This window comes from Coturnix japonica, chromosome 10 (assembly GCF_001577835.2).
Source record: "Coturnix japonica isolate 7356 chromosome 10, Coturnix japonica 2.1, whole genome shotgun sequence".
Lineage (NCBI taxonomy): Eukaryota > Metazoa > Chordata > Aves > Galliformes > Phasianidae > Coturnix > Coturnix japonica.
In genome coordinates, this window is record NC_029525.1 from 11878328 (window position 1) to 11895654 (window position 17327).

The 17327-nt window shown below is 52.9% G+C and overlaps 1 protein-coding gene across 5 annotated transcripts in view; it reads left to right on the plus strand.

The window, feature by feature from the left end:
* The first annotated feature begins 1970 nt into the window (after positions 1-1970).
* The window catches only part of NTRK3 (neurotrophic receptor tyrosine kinase 3), a 186154-nt gene continuing 170797 nt past the window's right edge, over positions 1971-17327 (plus strand). For 3 of the 5 annotated variants that reach the window (XM_015873066.2, XM_015873068.1, XM_032446974.1), the window contains exon 1: positions 2285-2532. In XM_015873066.2, coding sequence (XP_015728552.1) covers positions 2285-2532 — 248 coding nt within the window. Of the gene's footprint in view, positions 2533-6413; positions 6439-17327 lie in introns of those variants that run through there. The other 2 variants (XM_015873065.2, XM_032446973.1) reach the window with 2 other exon arrangements.

The window sequence follows — 17327 nt, forward strand, 5'->3', positions numbered from 1 at the left end:
TGCTCCCATCCAAGTGCTGGTTCTGCAGGTTGTGGGGTGTCCCGGCCTCCTGTGCTGTGCAGCACCTGGATGGGATGTTGGGTTTTGGGTATAATGAGGAAGGAGGGTAGAGGGGACAGAGAAGATCCATATACTGGGAGATGTATGAGGGAATGGAAAGGCAGTGCTGCTCTGTAGTGATCCGTGATGTGACACTGAATGGCATCTCTGCCATGGGTTGGGAAACTGAGGCAGGGAGTAAAAAAAACAACCAGGCAATTCCTCCTCTGGTACTGGTAACCCCCCCACCCCACGCTGCTCTGCTTCACAACCTGTGATCTGGGGCTCACCAGAGATCCAGGTGTTCTCCTTGAGAAATGGGGCTGGAGGAGGAGCCCAGCCTTCAATCTGGGTATTTATTCACTGTGCGCTTTGATTCCCAGGGATTAATGTACAGTTGTATTCCACCCCTGGAAGCACCCATGGAAGTAAGACGAACCCTTGTGCCCCGTTCTGGCATCTCCAGACCTGTGATGTGGGTGCATAGAAGCTGATGAGGAGTTACAGGTACATGAGCCCTGCTGGGACCGGCTTCCTCAAGCAGGGCTACAGGTGGGCACGTTGTGCTTGCAAATCCCTGGAGGTGTCTGTTCAGCCCCTGCAGAGATTTATCTGCCTTTTCCCTCAATGTAAAGCCTGGTGGAAGCAGACCCTTGAAATATTCAGAGCCCTACACCTGTAATTCCCCCCCTTCTCCCATGCATCGTCCCCTTAGCGCTGATGCCTCCGTGCAGAGGAGATGTGAAACTACAGGGGATAGGAAGAAAAAAAAAGAAAGAAAGAAAAAAAAGGCATGCAGAAAAGCACTGTAGAAAAGCCGAGCAAATTAAGCAGCGCTGTGATCTGCTTGGGTTTGTGCTTGCCAAAAATGCACCATGCATCTTAATTCGCTCTGCTGTTCAGCTCGCGCTCACTGCTCTCCTGATGCCATTTCGGCGCTCTGAGCTCAGCCTTTTCAACACTTCAGCCTTCCTCTTTTAGGAACGGGTTGTGGTGTGGGGTTGGTTGTTCCCCCCCTCCCTTTGCATGTCTGATTGCAGAATATGCTGCAGGAGAGAGGGGAGGAAGAGCTGGGGGGGGAGGAAGAGCTGGGGGGGGAGGACGGAGCAGTGACCCCACCGCAGCCCACCGTGTCCCTGCTGTGCCTGGCAGGGGTGTGTGTGTGTGTGTGTATATATATATATATCTCTGTGTGTGTGTGTGCATCTGTGTCTTTTCTAGAAAGTCCTTCCTGGGTGCTCTCCAGGCGCAAAAAGAAAAAAAAAGCCGTCTGATCTAAAGAAAATAGAATGTATATATATATATATTTATATATATTTAAATCGCTGTAATCCGCACAGCCTTTCGTTCTCTTTCAGTCCCATCCGATCTTTCTTTCCCTCTCCACCCTTCTTCTGTCCGGATTGCGGTGGTGGGGCGCGGGGTGTGTGTAGAGGGGGGGAGGTGGGAAACACCCAAGCAAAAAGCAGCATCGTCCTCCTCCAAAGAGCCGGAGAAAGCCGGAGCTGTCTCCCCCGGCACAAATTTAACCCCCGCTGCAACTTTTCCTCCGCCGGCTCCAGCGTTGCTGGGGTGGGTTTTTCCCCCTTCCCCCCCCCTCGCTCCTTCTTTCCCTCGGATTGATTTTGGCGGAGAGGGAGGGGGTGGGGAATCCTTTTTATTGCGGAGAGCAGAGAGCACAGAGCCCGACTCGCTCTGCCGAGCCTTCCTCCCTCCTCTTCCTCCTCCTCCTCCTTTTTGTACCCTGCAGCAGGGCTGCCCAGCCCGGGGGAGGGAAAGCGATGGGAAGGGGGAGCTCACCCCCTCCTCCTCCTCCTCTCCCCGTTTCCCTCGCTGTGTTTTTTTTGCAGGTGTGTCAATTTTAATTCTGCCCAGTAGGTGGGACTTGGTGACTTTCGCACCGGTTTTTCTTATTTATTTATTTCCCCGTCGCGATCCTCCGGAGCGGCTGCGGGGAGCGGCGGGCGGCCGGGCCAGCATGCATCCCCGCCCGCTGCCGCTACCCTAGCGGGATTACCGAGCCAGCTGCCAGCATGATTTCATCTGCTGGAGGATTTTTGCATCTGATCGCTTGAAGGTTTTGTTTTGTGTGTGTGGTTTTTTTTTTTTCCTTCCCCTCTTTTTTTTTTTTTTTATTTTTTTTTTCCTCCCTCTGTCTTTGTTTCCTTCCCCCCTTTTCCCCCCCTTCCCCTCCCTCCGTCCCCCCTTTCCTCCTCCTCCTCTTTTTTAGAAGCAGCAATCGGAGATGGATGTCTCTCTTTGCCCTACCAAGTGCACTTTCTGGAGGGTATTTTTGCTCTGGAGCATTTGGGGAGACTATCTGCTTTCGGTGCTGGCTTGCCCTGCTAATTGTCTTTGCAGCAAGACAGACATCAATTGCAAGAAGCCGGATGATGGGAACCTCTTCCCTCTCTTGGAAGGGCAGGATTCAGGCAGCAGCAATGGCAACACGAGCATCAATATCACGGACATCTCAAGGAACATCACTTCCATGTAAGTGGGCTGCTCTCCCGTGTGCCGGGCTCCGCTGCCCTCTGCGCTGTGCCATCGCTCGCCCCGTGCCAGCCCCGCTCTCCCTGCGGAGGACAACGATCGGGTTTTTCCCCTTATCCCAACCTGGGGAGGGGGGGGAACCAAACACCAACCCCCCCCACCCCCCACCCCCAAGCCCAGCAACAGTTTGGCCAAGGCTTAAAAGGAATGAAGTAAATGGGATTTGATTCCTTAGCGGGAGAGAACAGCAGGCGAAGATGCTAAAGCTGCTGCTTCCTTTAACTGTTTGCTTCTGCGGAGGGAGGGGGGAGAGCGGCACGGCAGAGCCACACACGGCCACACATACCCAAATCGGGCAAGGAAAGAGCGTTCGGAGCCGTTTGCTCTTTCCTCCCCCCCCCCCAGACTTTGGATCTAATTAGCGTGTCATTTCTTCACCCACCGCAGCAACGCTGCCTCTCGTGCTCAGGCTGCTCGTGGCTGTGGGATCTGTGCTTTTCGCCTTATTAAAGCTTGGGGTTGGATGGAAGGGGGAAGAAAAGCAGAACACGGTGCTCAGCATCCCTGGGTACCGCATCGCATCCTTGGGTACCGCACCGAAGTCCCGTCGCTATCACCCTGCAGCTGCGGCGCTGCGAGGGGCTTCGTGGTGGTGATGGATGGGGGGGGGGGGGGGGGCAGAGCGCTGGGAGCGGCTCTGGGGCACTTCGCGTTTGTTTGCACGCTTGTTTATCTGGAAAACCAACTCCAAGTAACAAAGCTCACGTTATTCCCGTCTGAAAGGAGCAGATCTCCTCCCGAATCCATCACACCGTGCCTCATTGCGTGCGTGGATAAAAAAAACCCAACAACCCATCCCCGTCGCTTCCAATCTGGGCTCCGTATTTTGCAGTACATTGTTTTTTTTACTGAGCGAGATGAACTCCGAGCCGTTTCATTATTCTTATGCTAATTGAAATGTGAGCATTTAGGGAAACGCAGCCCCCAGAGCAAGTTGCCAGTGGGAGTTGAGCGGAGAAGAGGTGGAATCCTTTATGCTGGCAGTTAAATGCAGCAAGGTTTGGCATGAGTAATGGAGGCTTATTTATTTATTCTTTTGCGTGGAGGGAGGGTGCTTTGCCGGGTCTGTTGCATTTGGTCACGGTGCGATTGCAGCAGAGCCACGGAGTAATTGCGGTGCTTCTTTCGCTTGTCACCTTTGCTGGGTAAAAGATGATCGGAGCAGCTTTTCTGTCCAAGCAGATTTCCAGCCCTGTTTTCACTCCCAAGCCGTGCCACCGCCTTCCCAGCAAGGCAGCAATGGGGCAAAACTAATGCAGAGCTCCCTTCCCAGTGCCCCAGTGGGGTTGGGGTGTTTTGCTTTGAGTGGGGAAGTCAGAGGAACTCGTGTTTTTCCCTGCGCTCGCTGTTTGTTGTGGTTTGGTTTTAACCCGTTGTTGGGCTGACGGTGCTGGGAAGGCGTCAGTGTGGGTTGTCAAAGGCAGGCAGACATCTGAACTGCTGCGAGAGGTGTTGCTGCGTGGGTCCTTTGTGCCCAGAAAATGCCTTTGCTGCTTTGAAATCGAAAAACGCTGATAAGCAGCCTGCAAAAAGGAGGGGGAAAGAAGACTCGGTTCCGCAACTAGAGATGCTGGGTGTTTTCTTTTTGGAGAGGAGCTTCTCTGTGTTGGGGGTGAGGAGAAGGTGCCAGGTTTGGCTGGGTGCATCCCTGTGCTGCTGCCAGCCCCACAACCTCCTCCCTGGGTTTGAGACCAGGTGGGTGCAGGACTGGCGTGATCCCCAAAATGCCACTATTGGCTGAGACAGAACATGAGTGCAGGCTTTACCCAGGAGCTCTGTGCTTCCAGGGGAGATGGTCTGAGGCTGGTGCCTATGGGAGCAGGGGGATGGGTTGGGTGATGGGGCTGCTTCCCTGTAAAGGAGGAGCCCCTTAGAGCAGGGTTGAACCAAGGTCCGTGCACTTGTATGGGTGACATCAGGTCCAGCACCCTCCATGCTCAGGGGTGGTGGTCTCTGCTCCATCCTCTTCTGGCCAGCAGGAAGATGGAACACAGGGTGGTTAAACCACCCTGGGCCAAGTGAGGCCTTAGTGATGTGCAGATGACAGGCTCAGCTTGGTAAAGGGCTGCTGGGAGAGTGTGGACAGGGAAAGCCTCGAGGGAAAACACCGTGAGCTGCCTTGGCATGTGCCTCCATATCCACATCAGTGGAGGGCAGAGACCACTGTGTGCCGCCCCACCCCTCCCAGGCAGATCCTGGGGAGCTTTGCATTACTTTGCATGTCTGTGGTGGATTACAGAAAGGTGCCACCAAAGCAAGAAGGATGGAGGCACCCAGTCCATGGCTGCCCGTAGCAAGGTACCTCACACTTAGTGCTGTATTGCTTTTGCTTTGCTGCTGCTTCTGTTTTCCCATCTATCCTTCCTTTGGGGAGATTGCACTGCAATCCTGGGGCTGGGTGGTTTAGTTTTGAGTAGCAATGTAGGGGCCTCCCCCCATGTCTAGCAGACATCTCATGGCTTTGGGATCCGTAGGGCCATGGGGCAGAGCAGGTGGTGCACAGCCTTCAAGCAGATCCAGGCAGGGACAGGTTAACAGCGAAGCACAAGATGAAGATGGAGGAGGCTGGTTGGCTGCCGTCCCCTGCCCTTTCCCAGCGAGCCCAGGAATGTCTGATTTTTGGATTGCATCCCTAGTGATGTGGCTCCGGACGCAGAGGGTCCCACCCAGCCGAGAGCTTGACATATAGCCCAGCTGCAGACCTCCCGTCCGGCCTCACGCTGCTCCTTCCAGATCCAGACAGAGCATGACCCACAGGGCTGTGCTCATGCCACACGGTGTGCAGCTGGGATGCTTCCCCCCTAGTTTACTCCCCACCCAGCAGGATATGGGGGTGCTGGGCTCACTTGTGCTGCCGCGTGCCGGGAGTTACCCTGCTGGCAGTGTGGGCAGCGCCTGCACGCTCCGGCACGGCGCACAAGGAAGGGCGGATGGAGGAGTTTGCCATCTGGGCCTCCCTACTCCTCAGCTGTTGCTATGGCACTGTGGAGATGCTGCCAGGAAGGTGGCGGTGGTGGCCTGCGTTTGTCACCCCTGGTTCTTTTCTAGGCAGGGAGATGTCCCCAGGTCTGGCTGCCTCGCTCCCTGATGCAACCTCTCGGGGGAGGATGGGGTTTCTTAGGGTGAAATACACCCCACAGACTGACCCATTTGGGATATCGGTGCTTCTGAGAGGAGATGGGTCATCACAGGGCACCAATGGATGTGGGAGTTGGGGGTCCTTCTCACACACCCAAAAGCGAGCATCTCATTTGGGGCTCTCCCTCTGGGGACAAGAAGAGCAGCCCATGGCAGCGTCTGCTGCATCCCTTGGGCAAGGCTAGGAGTGGGAGAACTGCTTCAGATCTGAGTGTGGGGTGAGAGCTGGGATTCAGCATCAGTGGTACCCACGTACTCACGCATACCCTTGGGAGCAACAGAACTCTCTTTGGTGACCCAAACAGCCACGAGCAAGGCTCAAGTTGGGGATTGCTCTGCTTCAGTCCCACTGTGCTCCATGTGATGCTGCTCTCTGGAGACAAAAGGCTCTGTGTCCCCAAAGCATCCCGTCCCATTGTTCTTCCCACCTCCTGGTCCCTGAGGTTTTGGCTGCTGCAGGATCTATTCAAAAGGGCCCTAATTCAACACAGCTTTGTTTTGCACAGCCCTTGTTTATGCAGAGTGGCTGTCCCAAAGCGAGGTCCCTGAGGGGGAGGGAGGCAAAGCACCAGGCTGGAAGGAAGGAAGGAAGATTTGAAGATGCTTGGAATGAGGAGAGGAGGGCTGGGATGGTCCTGATGTCTTGGAGGTGCCTTAAGCTGGGAGCACTCATCCTGGCTGCCATGGTGCTGTGGGATCAGGTCTGTGGTAGGTGTTGCCCTATTGTTTTGGAGCATTTAAACCTGCATTGGTACTTGGGCTTGTTGGGTTCTGTGCCCACACCTGAGGGTTTCTCCAGGGCAGAGGCAGCTTTGTGCTGCTCGGACACCCCAGGACATTCTTGCTGAGTTCAGCCTCAGGCCTGGTTCTGAGGTGACACAGTCAGGTTTCAGGGTGCATGGGACGTCTTCCCATCCCTTACCTCCTGTGGGGTTTGGGGAGCTCTGTGCCAGCTCTGCCTACTGGCTCCTCTCCCTGCACAGGGTGGATACTCCAGGACAGGCATTTCACTGGTGGAGGAACAAAGACTGGGGGACAGAGACTGAGGGCTGACCTGTTTGCTGTTCTTCGGGGCTCAGAGAGGTTTTAAATCTGGCTTTTTCTGTGAACCCCTCCCCAGGAGGCCATTATGGGGTGTCCTTTGGGATCCCTGCAGGTTGCACTCAGCAATGCTCACAGTGCTCCCCAGCACTCTGCCTTTTGCACTTGCTGCTGGGGGCAGGGTGGGGGGGAGTGCCCAGCAATTTATTCTGCTTAGATTTGGTGCATCCCATCAAGTAGGGTGTGAACCAACTCCTGATCCCACCAGGCTTTCAACAGTGAGCGTTAATAATGCTTGCAGCTCACCTGTTCAGCATGTTATTTATGGGGCACGGTGAAATAGCAGTAATTTTGAGCTTTGGGCTTCCTGCAGTGGGGGCTTCTGCAGGTTGCACAGATGCTTTCGAAGCAGCTGTTTGACAGCAGCTTTCCCAAATGCTCTCCTGCATCAAAGGGTGCACAATGGAATCCTTTGCGTGCCCGAGGAGGGCAGAGCCAGACCTTGCTGTAGGTCGTGCACGATGGCAGCTTGTTGCAACCTGAGTTTCTGCCCCGTGCTCCTTCTCTCTGCTCTTATCAGCTTTTCCCCTCCCACTTTCCGAGGGCGGCTGAGCCGCTAGAGGGCAAGCGGCTGCGTGAGACGGCTCGGGTGAAGCTGCAGCATCCCCGCATCCCTCCACTCCTGCGTCCCTCCAGGCAGGTCCCAGCTCTGCAGCTTGCTGTGCTGTGGTCCCTCTTGGTCTGACCATGAGTGCAGTGAGGGGATGCAGCAAAGCATCCTTCCATAGAGCTGTGGCAGCAGCTGAGCTGGGAATGAGCCACATAATGTTTGTTCACGTCTCTGTCTGTTTTGCTGATGGGGAAACTGAGGCATGGAGCAGTGTTCCCAGCAGCACACTGCTGACATATGCTGGTCCCTGGATATGGCATAGAAGGAATAAAGCTGCCAGTCCTGTGACATCAAACAGCCATGAGAGGTGTCCTCAGGGAAAGCCTGGATGCAGAAGGAAGAGGGCACAGCTGAGAGCTGTCTCTGGCAGCCTGCAGGCTGAGTGCAATGCTCTTTCAGTTAACTCTGCTCCAGGAATCAGGTGGAGGCTGGAAGCTTGGAGAGGCTGTGCCCCCCTTTTCCCTCCCCCAACCGTGGACATATGCTGAAGATATAGTGGTGTGAGATGGAGGAAGAGTGAGCAGAAGGTGGGAAACTGGTCATGACCCCACAGCATCCTCTATTTGTGGCTCCCAAGAGTGATACCTGCCCCTCTGGTGTGCTGGGCAAAGATCAGCCTGGTGCTTCCCTGTTGGTAATGGGCACGTCCTGCCAGCATGGTGGAAAGGCTGTGACACCCAGTGGTCCCAAAATGCAACAGCAAACAGGCCCCCAGCATCAGAATAGGGATGATGATTTGTGGGTCCGGAAGGATGCTGTGATAGGAAAAGGGTGGTGGGCACTGCTTAGAGCTGTGATTTTACTCAGAGCTTTACTTCACTTCAAAGAAGGGGGATTAAACTCCACTTGGAAGATCTACACAGCAATCATTGCTCTGCTCATGTGCAGATATTGAGCAGCCAGCTTGTGTCACTATGGGGCTAGAGAGAAAGGGAGGCCAGGGGTGGTGCAGGTTGTATTTATGTGCTTGTGCTTCTCTATTCTTACCACATCATCCTATTTGCTTTCCTGCTCCTCTGAAGCTGGGGACCCTGTCCTGTCCCCTCTGTGTGACACCCACCAGCAGCTCTGGACCTTGCTTGCGTGGAAGAGCAGCACTAGGAAAATATACTGCATTTTTAGCTTGTTTCCATGTGATGTAGCCTTTGGGAATCCAAAGCAGAGGCCAGCACCGTAAATGCAGCAGGCTTTCTTCCAGCTGCTGCACAGTGCTGTGCTGTAGCAGACGTGGGAGCATTAGGGATCATTCCTGCTATCTCCTCCACTCTCCTCCCAGTTTCAGGCTGCCTAAATGGTGAGGAAAACATCTTGCTTAGCCAAAGCTTTGGATTTGGCACAGCCTGTCCAAGTTCCCCCTAGATGCCGTCCCAGTCCTATCCCAGCTGCTTTTGCCCCTTCCTATTCTGCCTCACCCACCTGCCTTCCATCAGAGGACACACCCCAGCCTATTGTGCTCCATGGCTAAATAGAAATACATGTCCCTGGGGGGCTGAGAAGAGCATGGCAGGGGACAGGAGCCCTGACCTGGGCTGTTCCTTAAGTGGCCCTCCTGGAGCTCTACCCACATGGATCCTACTAGGAAACGTTAAGATGGGAATGATCCAGCAGATGCAGGACCATGTGTACAAACTATAAGGTTTCAGCAAGATATGGGGTCAGGGATGCTGTGTGTTCCTGGCTCCCCAGCATCCCTCCCCTGGGACTTTATCAGCACAGTGTGGCTCAGTGTCACTCCAATGGCTGTCCCAGGATGGGCTCTGCAGTGGGGAGAGTGGAGCAGCACAGAGCCAGGTCAGTGTGAACACAACAGCTTGATGCTGCCTTGGGAAGGACCCTGCAGCTTTGAGTTAAGGTTGGTGATAAAAAGTGTCCTTGGGAGCAAAACGTGAGCTTGGGAAGCATGTGCAGGGCTTTAACGGGGTGCAGGTGTGCTGGTTGGGCAGGGAGAGACCTGTCCAATAGAGTTCTCTGCTGGGCTGGCACATGTGGGGTTAATTGCTCTGTGCAATACACAGCTGGGGCTGATTTGGAGGGGGGGGCAGAGCCTAAGGAGGCTAAAAAGGGATGGGCTGGGGCAGGTGCTGGTGGTAGCGGTACTTCTGGGAAGAGGCTGTGGAGTGGTTTGTGGAAGAGTTGCTGGAGCTTTCAGGTATGAAGTTACGTGGTTGTCTGGTCTCTGGGTTGGGCAGCAGTTGTGCTGGGAGCTGCGTGCTCAATGGAGGTTGTGTGTTTGTTGTTGTTTGTCTTTTCCTGTTACTTGTGTTCTGTGGGCTCGGTCTGGCTCCCTGAAGCTCCTGCAGTGCAGCTGAGCTTGGATGCTTTGGAAACCCTGGTCCTTGTGCTCCCCTCTAGGTATGAGTAAGTTGTGTTCCCTGGTATTCCCAGTCTGAGCTGAGCTTAGTGCTGCTGCTTCAGGCTGTATATGGGCCCAATAACCCACGTGGAGCCCTTGGGTGGGCTGTGCTTGGCCTGTTGTGCTTTGTGCTGCTTTGGCCCCCTGGGAAGGCTCCCTGGCTCCAAGAGCCACTGGGAGCAGAGATTTATTTATTCAGAGACTTAATTAGCATCTTTAAATATTAAATAGTAAACAAGCCGTGTCTACCGGGATCAACATTTACAAACAGGGATTTTATTTTCATTATTTTTTTTTCCTCCCCCTATCCCTCTCTGGGACGTGCAGTTGTGTTATAAGGAGGAGCAGCTGTGTGTGAGCTATGGCCGGGGAGGGATGAGCCTAAGGCACTACTTGGGGGTGGAGGGGGAGGGAGAGCAGCCAGGAGGGCTGGGGGGAAAGGAGGCAGGGATGCAAACGTGCAGGGATGTGTGCTTGGAGTATTGGGCCATTGCAGTGCAGGGTTTGGAAGTTCTCTGCATGAGGTGGGGGCTCCTTGCAAGCAGCAAGTTGCAACCAAAAGGTGGTGGTCCCTACAACAAGGGGTGGTGTTTTGCAGCTGATCTGCATGCTGTTATCACTGCAAATGGAGGCCTGCCTGTAGCAGATTACACTGGGGGTTATTTATTGGCAAAGCGCTGTACAGTTTTAATTTTTCCTTTTTGCTTATTCAGGCTTTAGCTCCAGAGGAAAATAGCCTGGGGTGGCTATGAAATGGATTCTCTCTGCCCCATTAACTTATTCAGTGAGTTTAATGGGCCTTTTTTCTCTGAGCCTTGAAGCCATCATTAAAAGGCAGAGATTTATAAAAGCAAAGATACTCCTGAGCGTTAGTCAAACTTTGGGGCAGAGGGGTGGGGGCAGCAGTTGGTGTGGGATGTTGTGTGCCTGCTGGGGATGCAGCTGTGGCATCATTTGGGCAAGGCTCAGTGCTCACTTGTGTCCTGAGCTCTCCTCCCTCTGCTAGAGGAGCCTGCCCTACTGCAACCCCTTGCAAGCAAGTCAGTGCTGAAGCAGAAGTGAGTGCTGTGCAAAAGTTCGGCTTGTAGTCTGGTGTCTGTGAATCTGGAGCAAAACAGAATCTGGAAGTTGGTTGGTGAAAGAGCCTAAGGTGCAGCACCTGAGTGAATCTTCTCTCTGTGTCCCAATGCTGTGATGTGTTTCAATTGCACTTTTTGCAGAGGCTTCGGTGTGTACGACTGATGGGGAGAGGAGCGGAGCAGGATGGCTTGGCTTGCTCCTGAATTTTAAGTCAAATATGTGTAGGAAATCTGGTCTTGGAGGCTCCTGGCTTCCTGCGTGTCCCCAGTATGTCCCAGCGTTGTGTGCTGATGGGAGGATGTTACAATTGGGTGGAGCAGAGAAAACTTTCCCCATATCATTCTGTGTATTCTTAATGCTACAAGCATGCCTTGATGTGAACCCCTGCTCAGGTGTAATCCATGCATCTCTGCACCCATCCTGCTTGCAGCAATGGGGTTGGGGGCAGCAGCAGCATCACTGCATTGGGACTGAGCTCTGAGCCCCTCAGTTCACGTGAGGGTGATGGGACCAAGCTGTGATGCTCTGGAAGGGGAGGATCCCTGGTGCTGGCCTGTCTGTAACCTCCAGAGCAAGGGGGAGATTCGTGGCAGATCCAGCTGCTCCCATGTACCTCTGGGTCACAGTAATTAGCGAAGGAGGTGCTCATTTCCCAATAAACACCAATAAAAAGGACTTCTCCCTTGTGCCTGTAAATCCTGGCCCTCCTCAGTGCTGTTACCTGCTGTGTAAATTGCTGCTGACCCCGTAAATCAGCTGTGCTTTGCTCCAAGTCCTCTTCAAGTGCCCCATCCCTGTAAATCCTCTGTCCCCATCAGCTGTAAATCCTGAGCTCCTGTGCAGCTCTCTGACCTCGGAGGGGGGGTAGGGGCTTGCAGGGATGGGCTCCTGGAGTGTGCTGCTCCTCCAGGACTGCTTTAGTTTTTGAGACGTAAAAACAGCCGGAGTGAAAAGAAAATCTGTTATCCCTCAAGTGCTCAGGGTCATCTCCTGACCCAGCTTTGCCATGCCCATGTTGTTTTCTTTTTTTCCCCAGTGAGCACTGAAGGAGTTGCAAGCAGCAGAGTTCCCTTAAGGGAGCAGCCATCTGCTGGGGTGCTGCTGCTGCTGCCCCATTGCTGAGCTCTGGCTCCCAACAAGCTGCAGGGCTCTGCTGGGTGCACACAACTAATACTGAGCTGTGGGGTCAGGCTGCTGTGCTGTTTGGTTTGCAAAATGCTGAGCCTTGCTGTGTGCAAGGACTTGGGGAGTGGGAGCTGGGTGTATGCAAGCAGAGCTGCTTTTCACCTAATGAGCAGGAGCAGCAATCACTGTGTGGTCAGAGGCACCTGAGCTCTTTTCCAGCTGCTTGAGGCTGGTGCTGCAGCAGGATGAGGCCACTGGGGCATCTGAGGATGGTGCTTTTGGCAAAGCATGGCCTCCGTGCAGGGTTTAGAGGCTTCATCTTGGCTCCCCACTGAGCCAAGTGGTGTGGGAGAGCTGATTACCCTCTGTTTTCCTTATTTGTCCTTCTGGGGATGTATCTGCAGGGGTCGTTTGTGGCTCAGTTCAGTCTGATTCACAGTAAAGGGCAATGCCATGGAGTAAAGTGAGAGGGTGCTGCTTTGGGCACTAATACATTGCACAGCCCTTTGGCCACGCTCTGCACTGAACCTGGGTCTGACCCAGCTCACTACATCTTTCAGCCCTTTCTCTTGCTGCCAATTGTGCTTTTTCCCCCCGCATTGCTTATTTTTCCCCTCCCAGCATCTTATGACCAAGTCTGGTTGTCATATGTTAACACTGGCACGTGGTACCTTGTGAAAGGCTGGAGCAGATGCATGGTAGCAGCACAGGGATGCTGATAGAGGTGGGGAAGGCAGGGGGCAGCGGAGGAGAGCAGAGGCAGATTGTAGAAATCCATAGAAATAGCAAGAAATGAATTTCCAGCAAACACTTCCAGTCCCGCAGTATTAAGAAAGTGAAGCACTAGAGGATAAGGAAAGCATGAGCAATAACAGCAGGGATTTAGGAAGAATAAATCTTGCCAGACAAACCTGATTGCTTTTTCTTTTTTTGATGGAATCGCAAAATTAGTGGCTGAGCAGAACGTGGAAATCCTAATATATTTGGATTTAGTAAAGCATTTGATATAGTGTCTTGCCAAATCTTGCTCTTAAAATTAGTTTGGTTTGCCTGGGATAGGATGCTGCCAAAAGGAGGGAGAATGGGTTGTATGTTCCTCAGCAAATAGTGGTGGAAAGAGAAGGGGAAGGAGGGGAAAAAAGCCAGTGGGGTGCTGGGGGGGATCAGGTCACTGTAGGAGGAGGTTGGGGTGAATATTTGCTGGGGATGAGCAGGTGGTGGCTGTGGGTATCAGCCAGAGAAAGCCTTGTGGGGATTGGGGCCATCTGATGGAAGAACCTCCTGCCTGGGGTTGTGATATAGGCTGTAAGGCATCAAGGTGCTGCCTCTTCAGTAGCTGTCTGCGAATGTAAAGATACTGCAGGGATGCTGCGTGCTGGGATGTGGTTTAGTGGGCACAGAGTTGACGGGTCAACGGTTGGTCTAAGATCATCATCATGGAGGTCTTAAGATTCTACGTTTGCAGTTTGTTGGAGGGGATGTTGTGTTACACAGGGAGTTGTGGAGCTGGGAACTGCTTCTGGAAGATGACTAGACTTTGATTTAGTGCCCCAGCTTCCTTTGGGGGTAACATGGGGTTTGTTCACCTCTTGCATTGGTTCCCACCACCCAAAGCTAAGACTGCTTATGGGATATGGCTGTTTTAAAGCCAGGCAAGGTTCAGGAGGTATTTTTAGCTGTTCTAATTGTGGCAAATAAATGCCATTTTTACTTGTTGGGATTGAGCTACGGATAAATCACAACTAGTTCTAATGATGATAATTACCGGATTTCAATATTTATAGAAACGGGCGCTTCCTTCGTATCGGCGGCTGCTGCTGTGCTCTCACCTTCACAGATCGAAGCTTTGGCTCATTATTGCTGCAGCTATTTACTTGCACATATTTAACCCGTGCATGGCAAAGTGGGGGGGAGATGTGGAATGATAAGGGCTTACTGGGGTCGTTGTGTCTTTTGGGCTGGGAATGAGTTGGAAGCATCCCCTGAGGGGTTGCTGGCTGCGTTCTTGCTTTATGGGCACCCTTAAAAGGATGGTCTCAGGTGTGTGAGCTCAGCTGTGCCTGGCAGGGCTGTAACTCCCAAAGGGTGGAGTTGGCTTTGCATATTTTTGCATATGTTAATTCAGAGAGTTGAAAATATACAGGTAAATAAACACACGTGTGGCATCCCATCATTGTGCCTGAGATGGAAGAGCCACGTGGCTGGCCCAAGCTGTTCCCATCCCATGCATCCTCATGGGCATCTGGACCTTTGCACCCAGTAGGTCAGGAGCTCCCTCTCCCCACAAGGTGTGGAAAAGATTCACTTACTCAATTTGCTATCTCTCCAGCGCCGCATAAGCTGTATTGATAAATTAATCTTATATTGTTGTGACTAAACAGCCCTGCAATTTTTTACACTGTGCAGTCTAATCTGCCTTGACAGCTGTATCATTAGTTTATATTTGTTGTAATCTTATTTGCCGTATTGGCTTGGGGAGGGCAGTCTGGTGTTGAGGCATCACTGTGCTGTGTGCGGGTCCTGAGTGCTGCTGGTGTCTCAAGGTGCAGCTGGGATGGGCACAGTGGGGACTCTGGCTGCCCAAGAAACCAACCCTGATATATTGCTTTTCCAATGGATAGATATTATGAGCTTTGGGGCTGACCCGGTGTTGCCAGAGGAGATGCTGTTGAGGTTGTTGTTGGGACAGGATAAGGGTGATGGAAGAGTGAGTGCTGGGAGAGTGGCATGTGAAGGTGGGCTGTTGGATGATGGATGAGTTGTTTGCTCTGTGTGTGCTTCGGCTTTTTTTTGAGTGATGGAATGGTGTATGGGTCTGTGGGAGCAGGGTCAGTGTGGTCACCTGCCTCTTTAGGGATGTGGGGCTGTGTGCTGGGATAAGGACAGTGATGAGATGTAGCATCATGAGATCAACATTGCAGTGATGTGATGCAATAAGAGGACTGCAGCTCCCTATGTTTGTTAAGCCTGGCCATGTGTGGACCAGGAACCAGGTTGGATATCAGGTGAAATCTCTTCTCAGATATAGCAGTGATGGAGTGGCACAGGCTGCTTGCAGAGGTGGTGGGGTTATTGTTCCTGGAGGTGTTCAAGAACCATGGGAATGTGGCACTGAGGGATGTGGGCATGGTGGGGGTGGGGGTTGATCTCAGTGGTCTTTTCCAACCTTAGTGATTTGCAGATGTCATCTTTGCTTTGCAAGCAAGTTTGCATGGTACTTCTTGCCAAAACCGTGGAGCAAAATGTTCTGGACTGGTGCAATGACATTTCTGGGAGCAGGGAGCAAAGCGGTTGTGGTGTGCACTAAGATGATCAGGATGGGAAGTGCTTTGTCTGCTGCTTTGTGCTTTAGGTCTTGAATTTATTAAATCTAGGCCAGAAATGACAGTGTATGTCACTGGAGCATTGGCTCCTGTTTACAGCATCTCTGACCAAGGGCGAGAGGCTTAGTAACAGCTCAGCCCTTCCTTCTCTCCTGTGTGCAGTGTGTTCTTCTGGGAGAGCACATAGGGTCTGGCAAGGTTGAAGATGCACGCAGCTCCCGATGTCAATGTGCTCCTTGAAGTTTGATGATGTAAATTGTTTAATTAGGACCTTAATTGGGACTTGTGCCCAAAGGACAAGCAGGATCTGGCAGCTCCGTGCTGAACTCAGCCCAGCACATATCACCCCATGAATGTGCCATAGTGCATCTCAGTGCTGTGATGGCACTGGCCATGTGCTGCAGGACTGAGGCAAGGGGGGGGGGGGGGGGGGGGGGGGATGTGCTGTGTGACAGGCTCTGAGGCTGCTTGTAGGGCTGATGCAGGAGGATGGAGATGTGAGGTGGGTGCAGTATCAATGTGAACGTAGGAAAAACCCTGCTCCAGGAGATGGATGCTTGGGGAAACACCCGGCTCAACATCTGCAGCCTGCTCACAGCCAAGTGAATAGAGATGCTGTGAAACAAGCTTCATGCGTGGTTTTTGAGGTAGGGATGTGGCAGTACCTCCCTGAAGGCACAGCACCCGAGACAAAACTTGCCTTTTCTCCTGTTGCCCTGTCTGTGCTTATCTCCCTGCCTACAGCGAGATGCTGTTGGGGAGGCTGCACCTTGTTGCTGTTTATAACCCTTAGCAAGTGTGAGTGTCTTGATTTATTATTATTTTTTTTTAATCCTGGCTTATCCCTGGGTGATTTGCAGGTCCCTACCCTGATTCCCAGATGAGTCTCAATCAGCCATCAGTACCAATCGTGACTTTAAGGTCAGGGCATTCCTTGTGCAGCTTGGAATAACCTCCAGTACAACCAGTTCCTGGGCACTGGTGTCAACTGGGAACCACAGGGAGTTCTGGCTGGCACTGCTACGTTCCACCCATGCTGATGAGACCATTTCCATAGCAACTACAGAATTGTTCAAAGGGGAGATAGGGAAAAGATGTTAAAAAAACATAAAGCTACCCAGCTTCAAGCTGCCTTGGGCAGAAGCTGTTGGTCAGCAGGTGTGGGAGTTCAGGAGTCTATGGGTTGCCCCTCACTTGGGGTGGCTTCTTTGGCTCAGTGTTGGGTCATTGTGGTCAGGAAACCGATGCCCTTGTAGCCCAGAATATGGGAAGCAGGGGTGATGATTGTATTGGATTGCTGGGCAGGGCAGTGGTGTGCTCTTGGGGTGGGGATGCTGGGAGAGGTCCTGCCCTCACCTCCCTCTGCCTTGCTGAGCCAGTTCATGGGAGCTCCAAGTCCTGGTTGAACTCAGATGTGTTTCTCTGCAGGAAACCTATGGAGTGAATTACTGCAATGTAGAACAGCTGTTTTCTTCTACTGGGCAACCTTATATAGTGACTGATCTAGGGGGTTGCAACCCTGCCTGCAGCATGGGAGCTGAAACTAGATGATCTTTGAGGTCTTTTCCAACCCAAGCCATTCTGTGATGATTCCTCTCTGCAGTTGGGAATAGCGGTGTCTGGATGGTGGCCTGGAGTTGGTGGCCAGCAGTGGGGCTTTGGGTAGGTGTGCTGGCCACCAGGCAACTCAAATGTGGTGCTGGGGGGTGGCCCTGGTGGCATCATGCATCCTGATTCCTCCTCCTGCAGAGCAGAGTGAAACACATCAGCCTCTCTCCATCCCATTGCGGTACCCGCAGAGGGAGGAGTGGTGCAGGAGGGCTGTCCCACACCAGCTGCTGTCCCCAGTGAGCCCCAGCCTGGCACACACAGCACAGGCTCTCGGGTCCCAGCTGCTGCAGGCTGTGAGTGAGCCAGCAGCACACAATGTCGGTATTCTTTGTGTGCAGTGATCTTCTCTTTGCTGCTGACTCTCTGGGCTCGTGTGCTTTGCTATAAGGTTGGG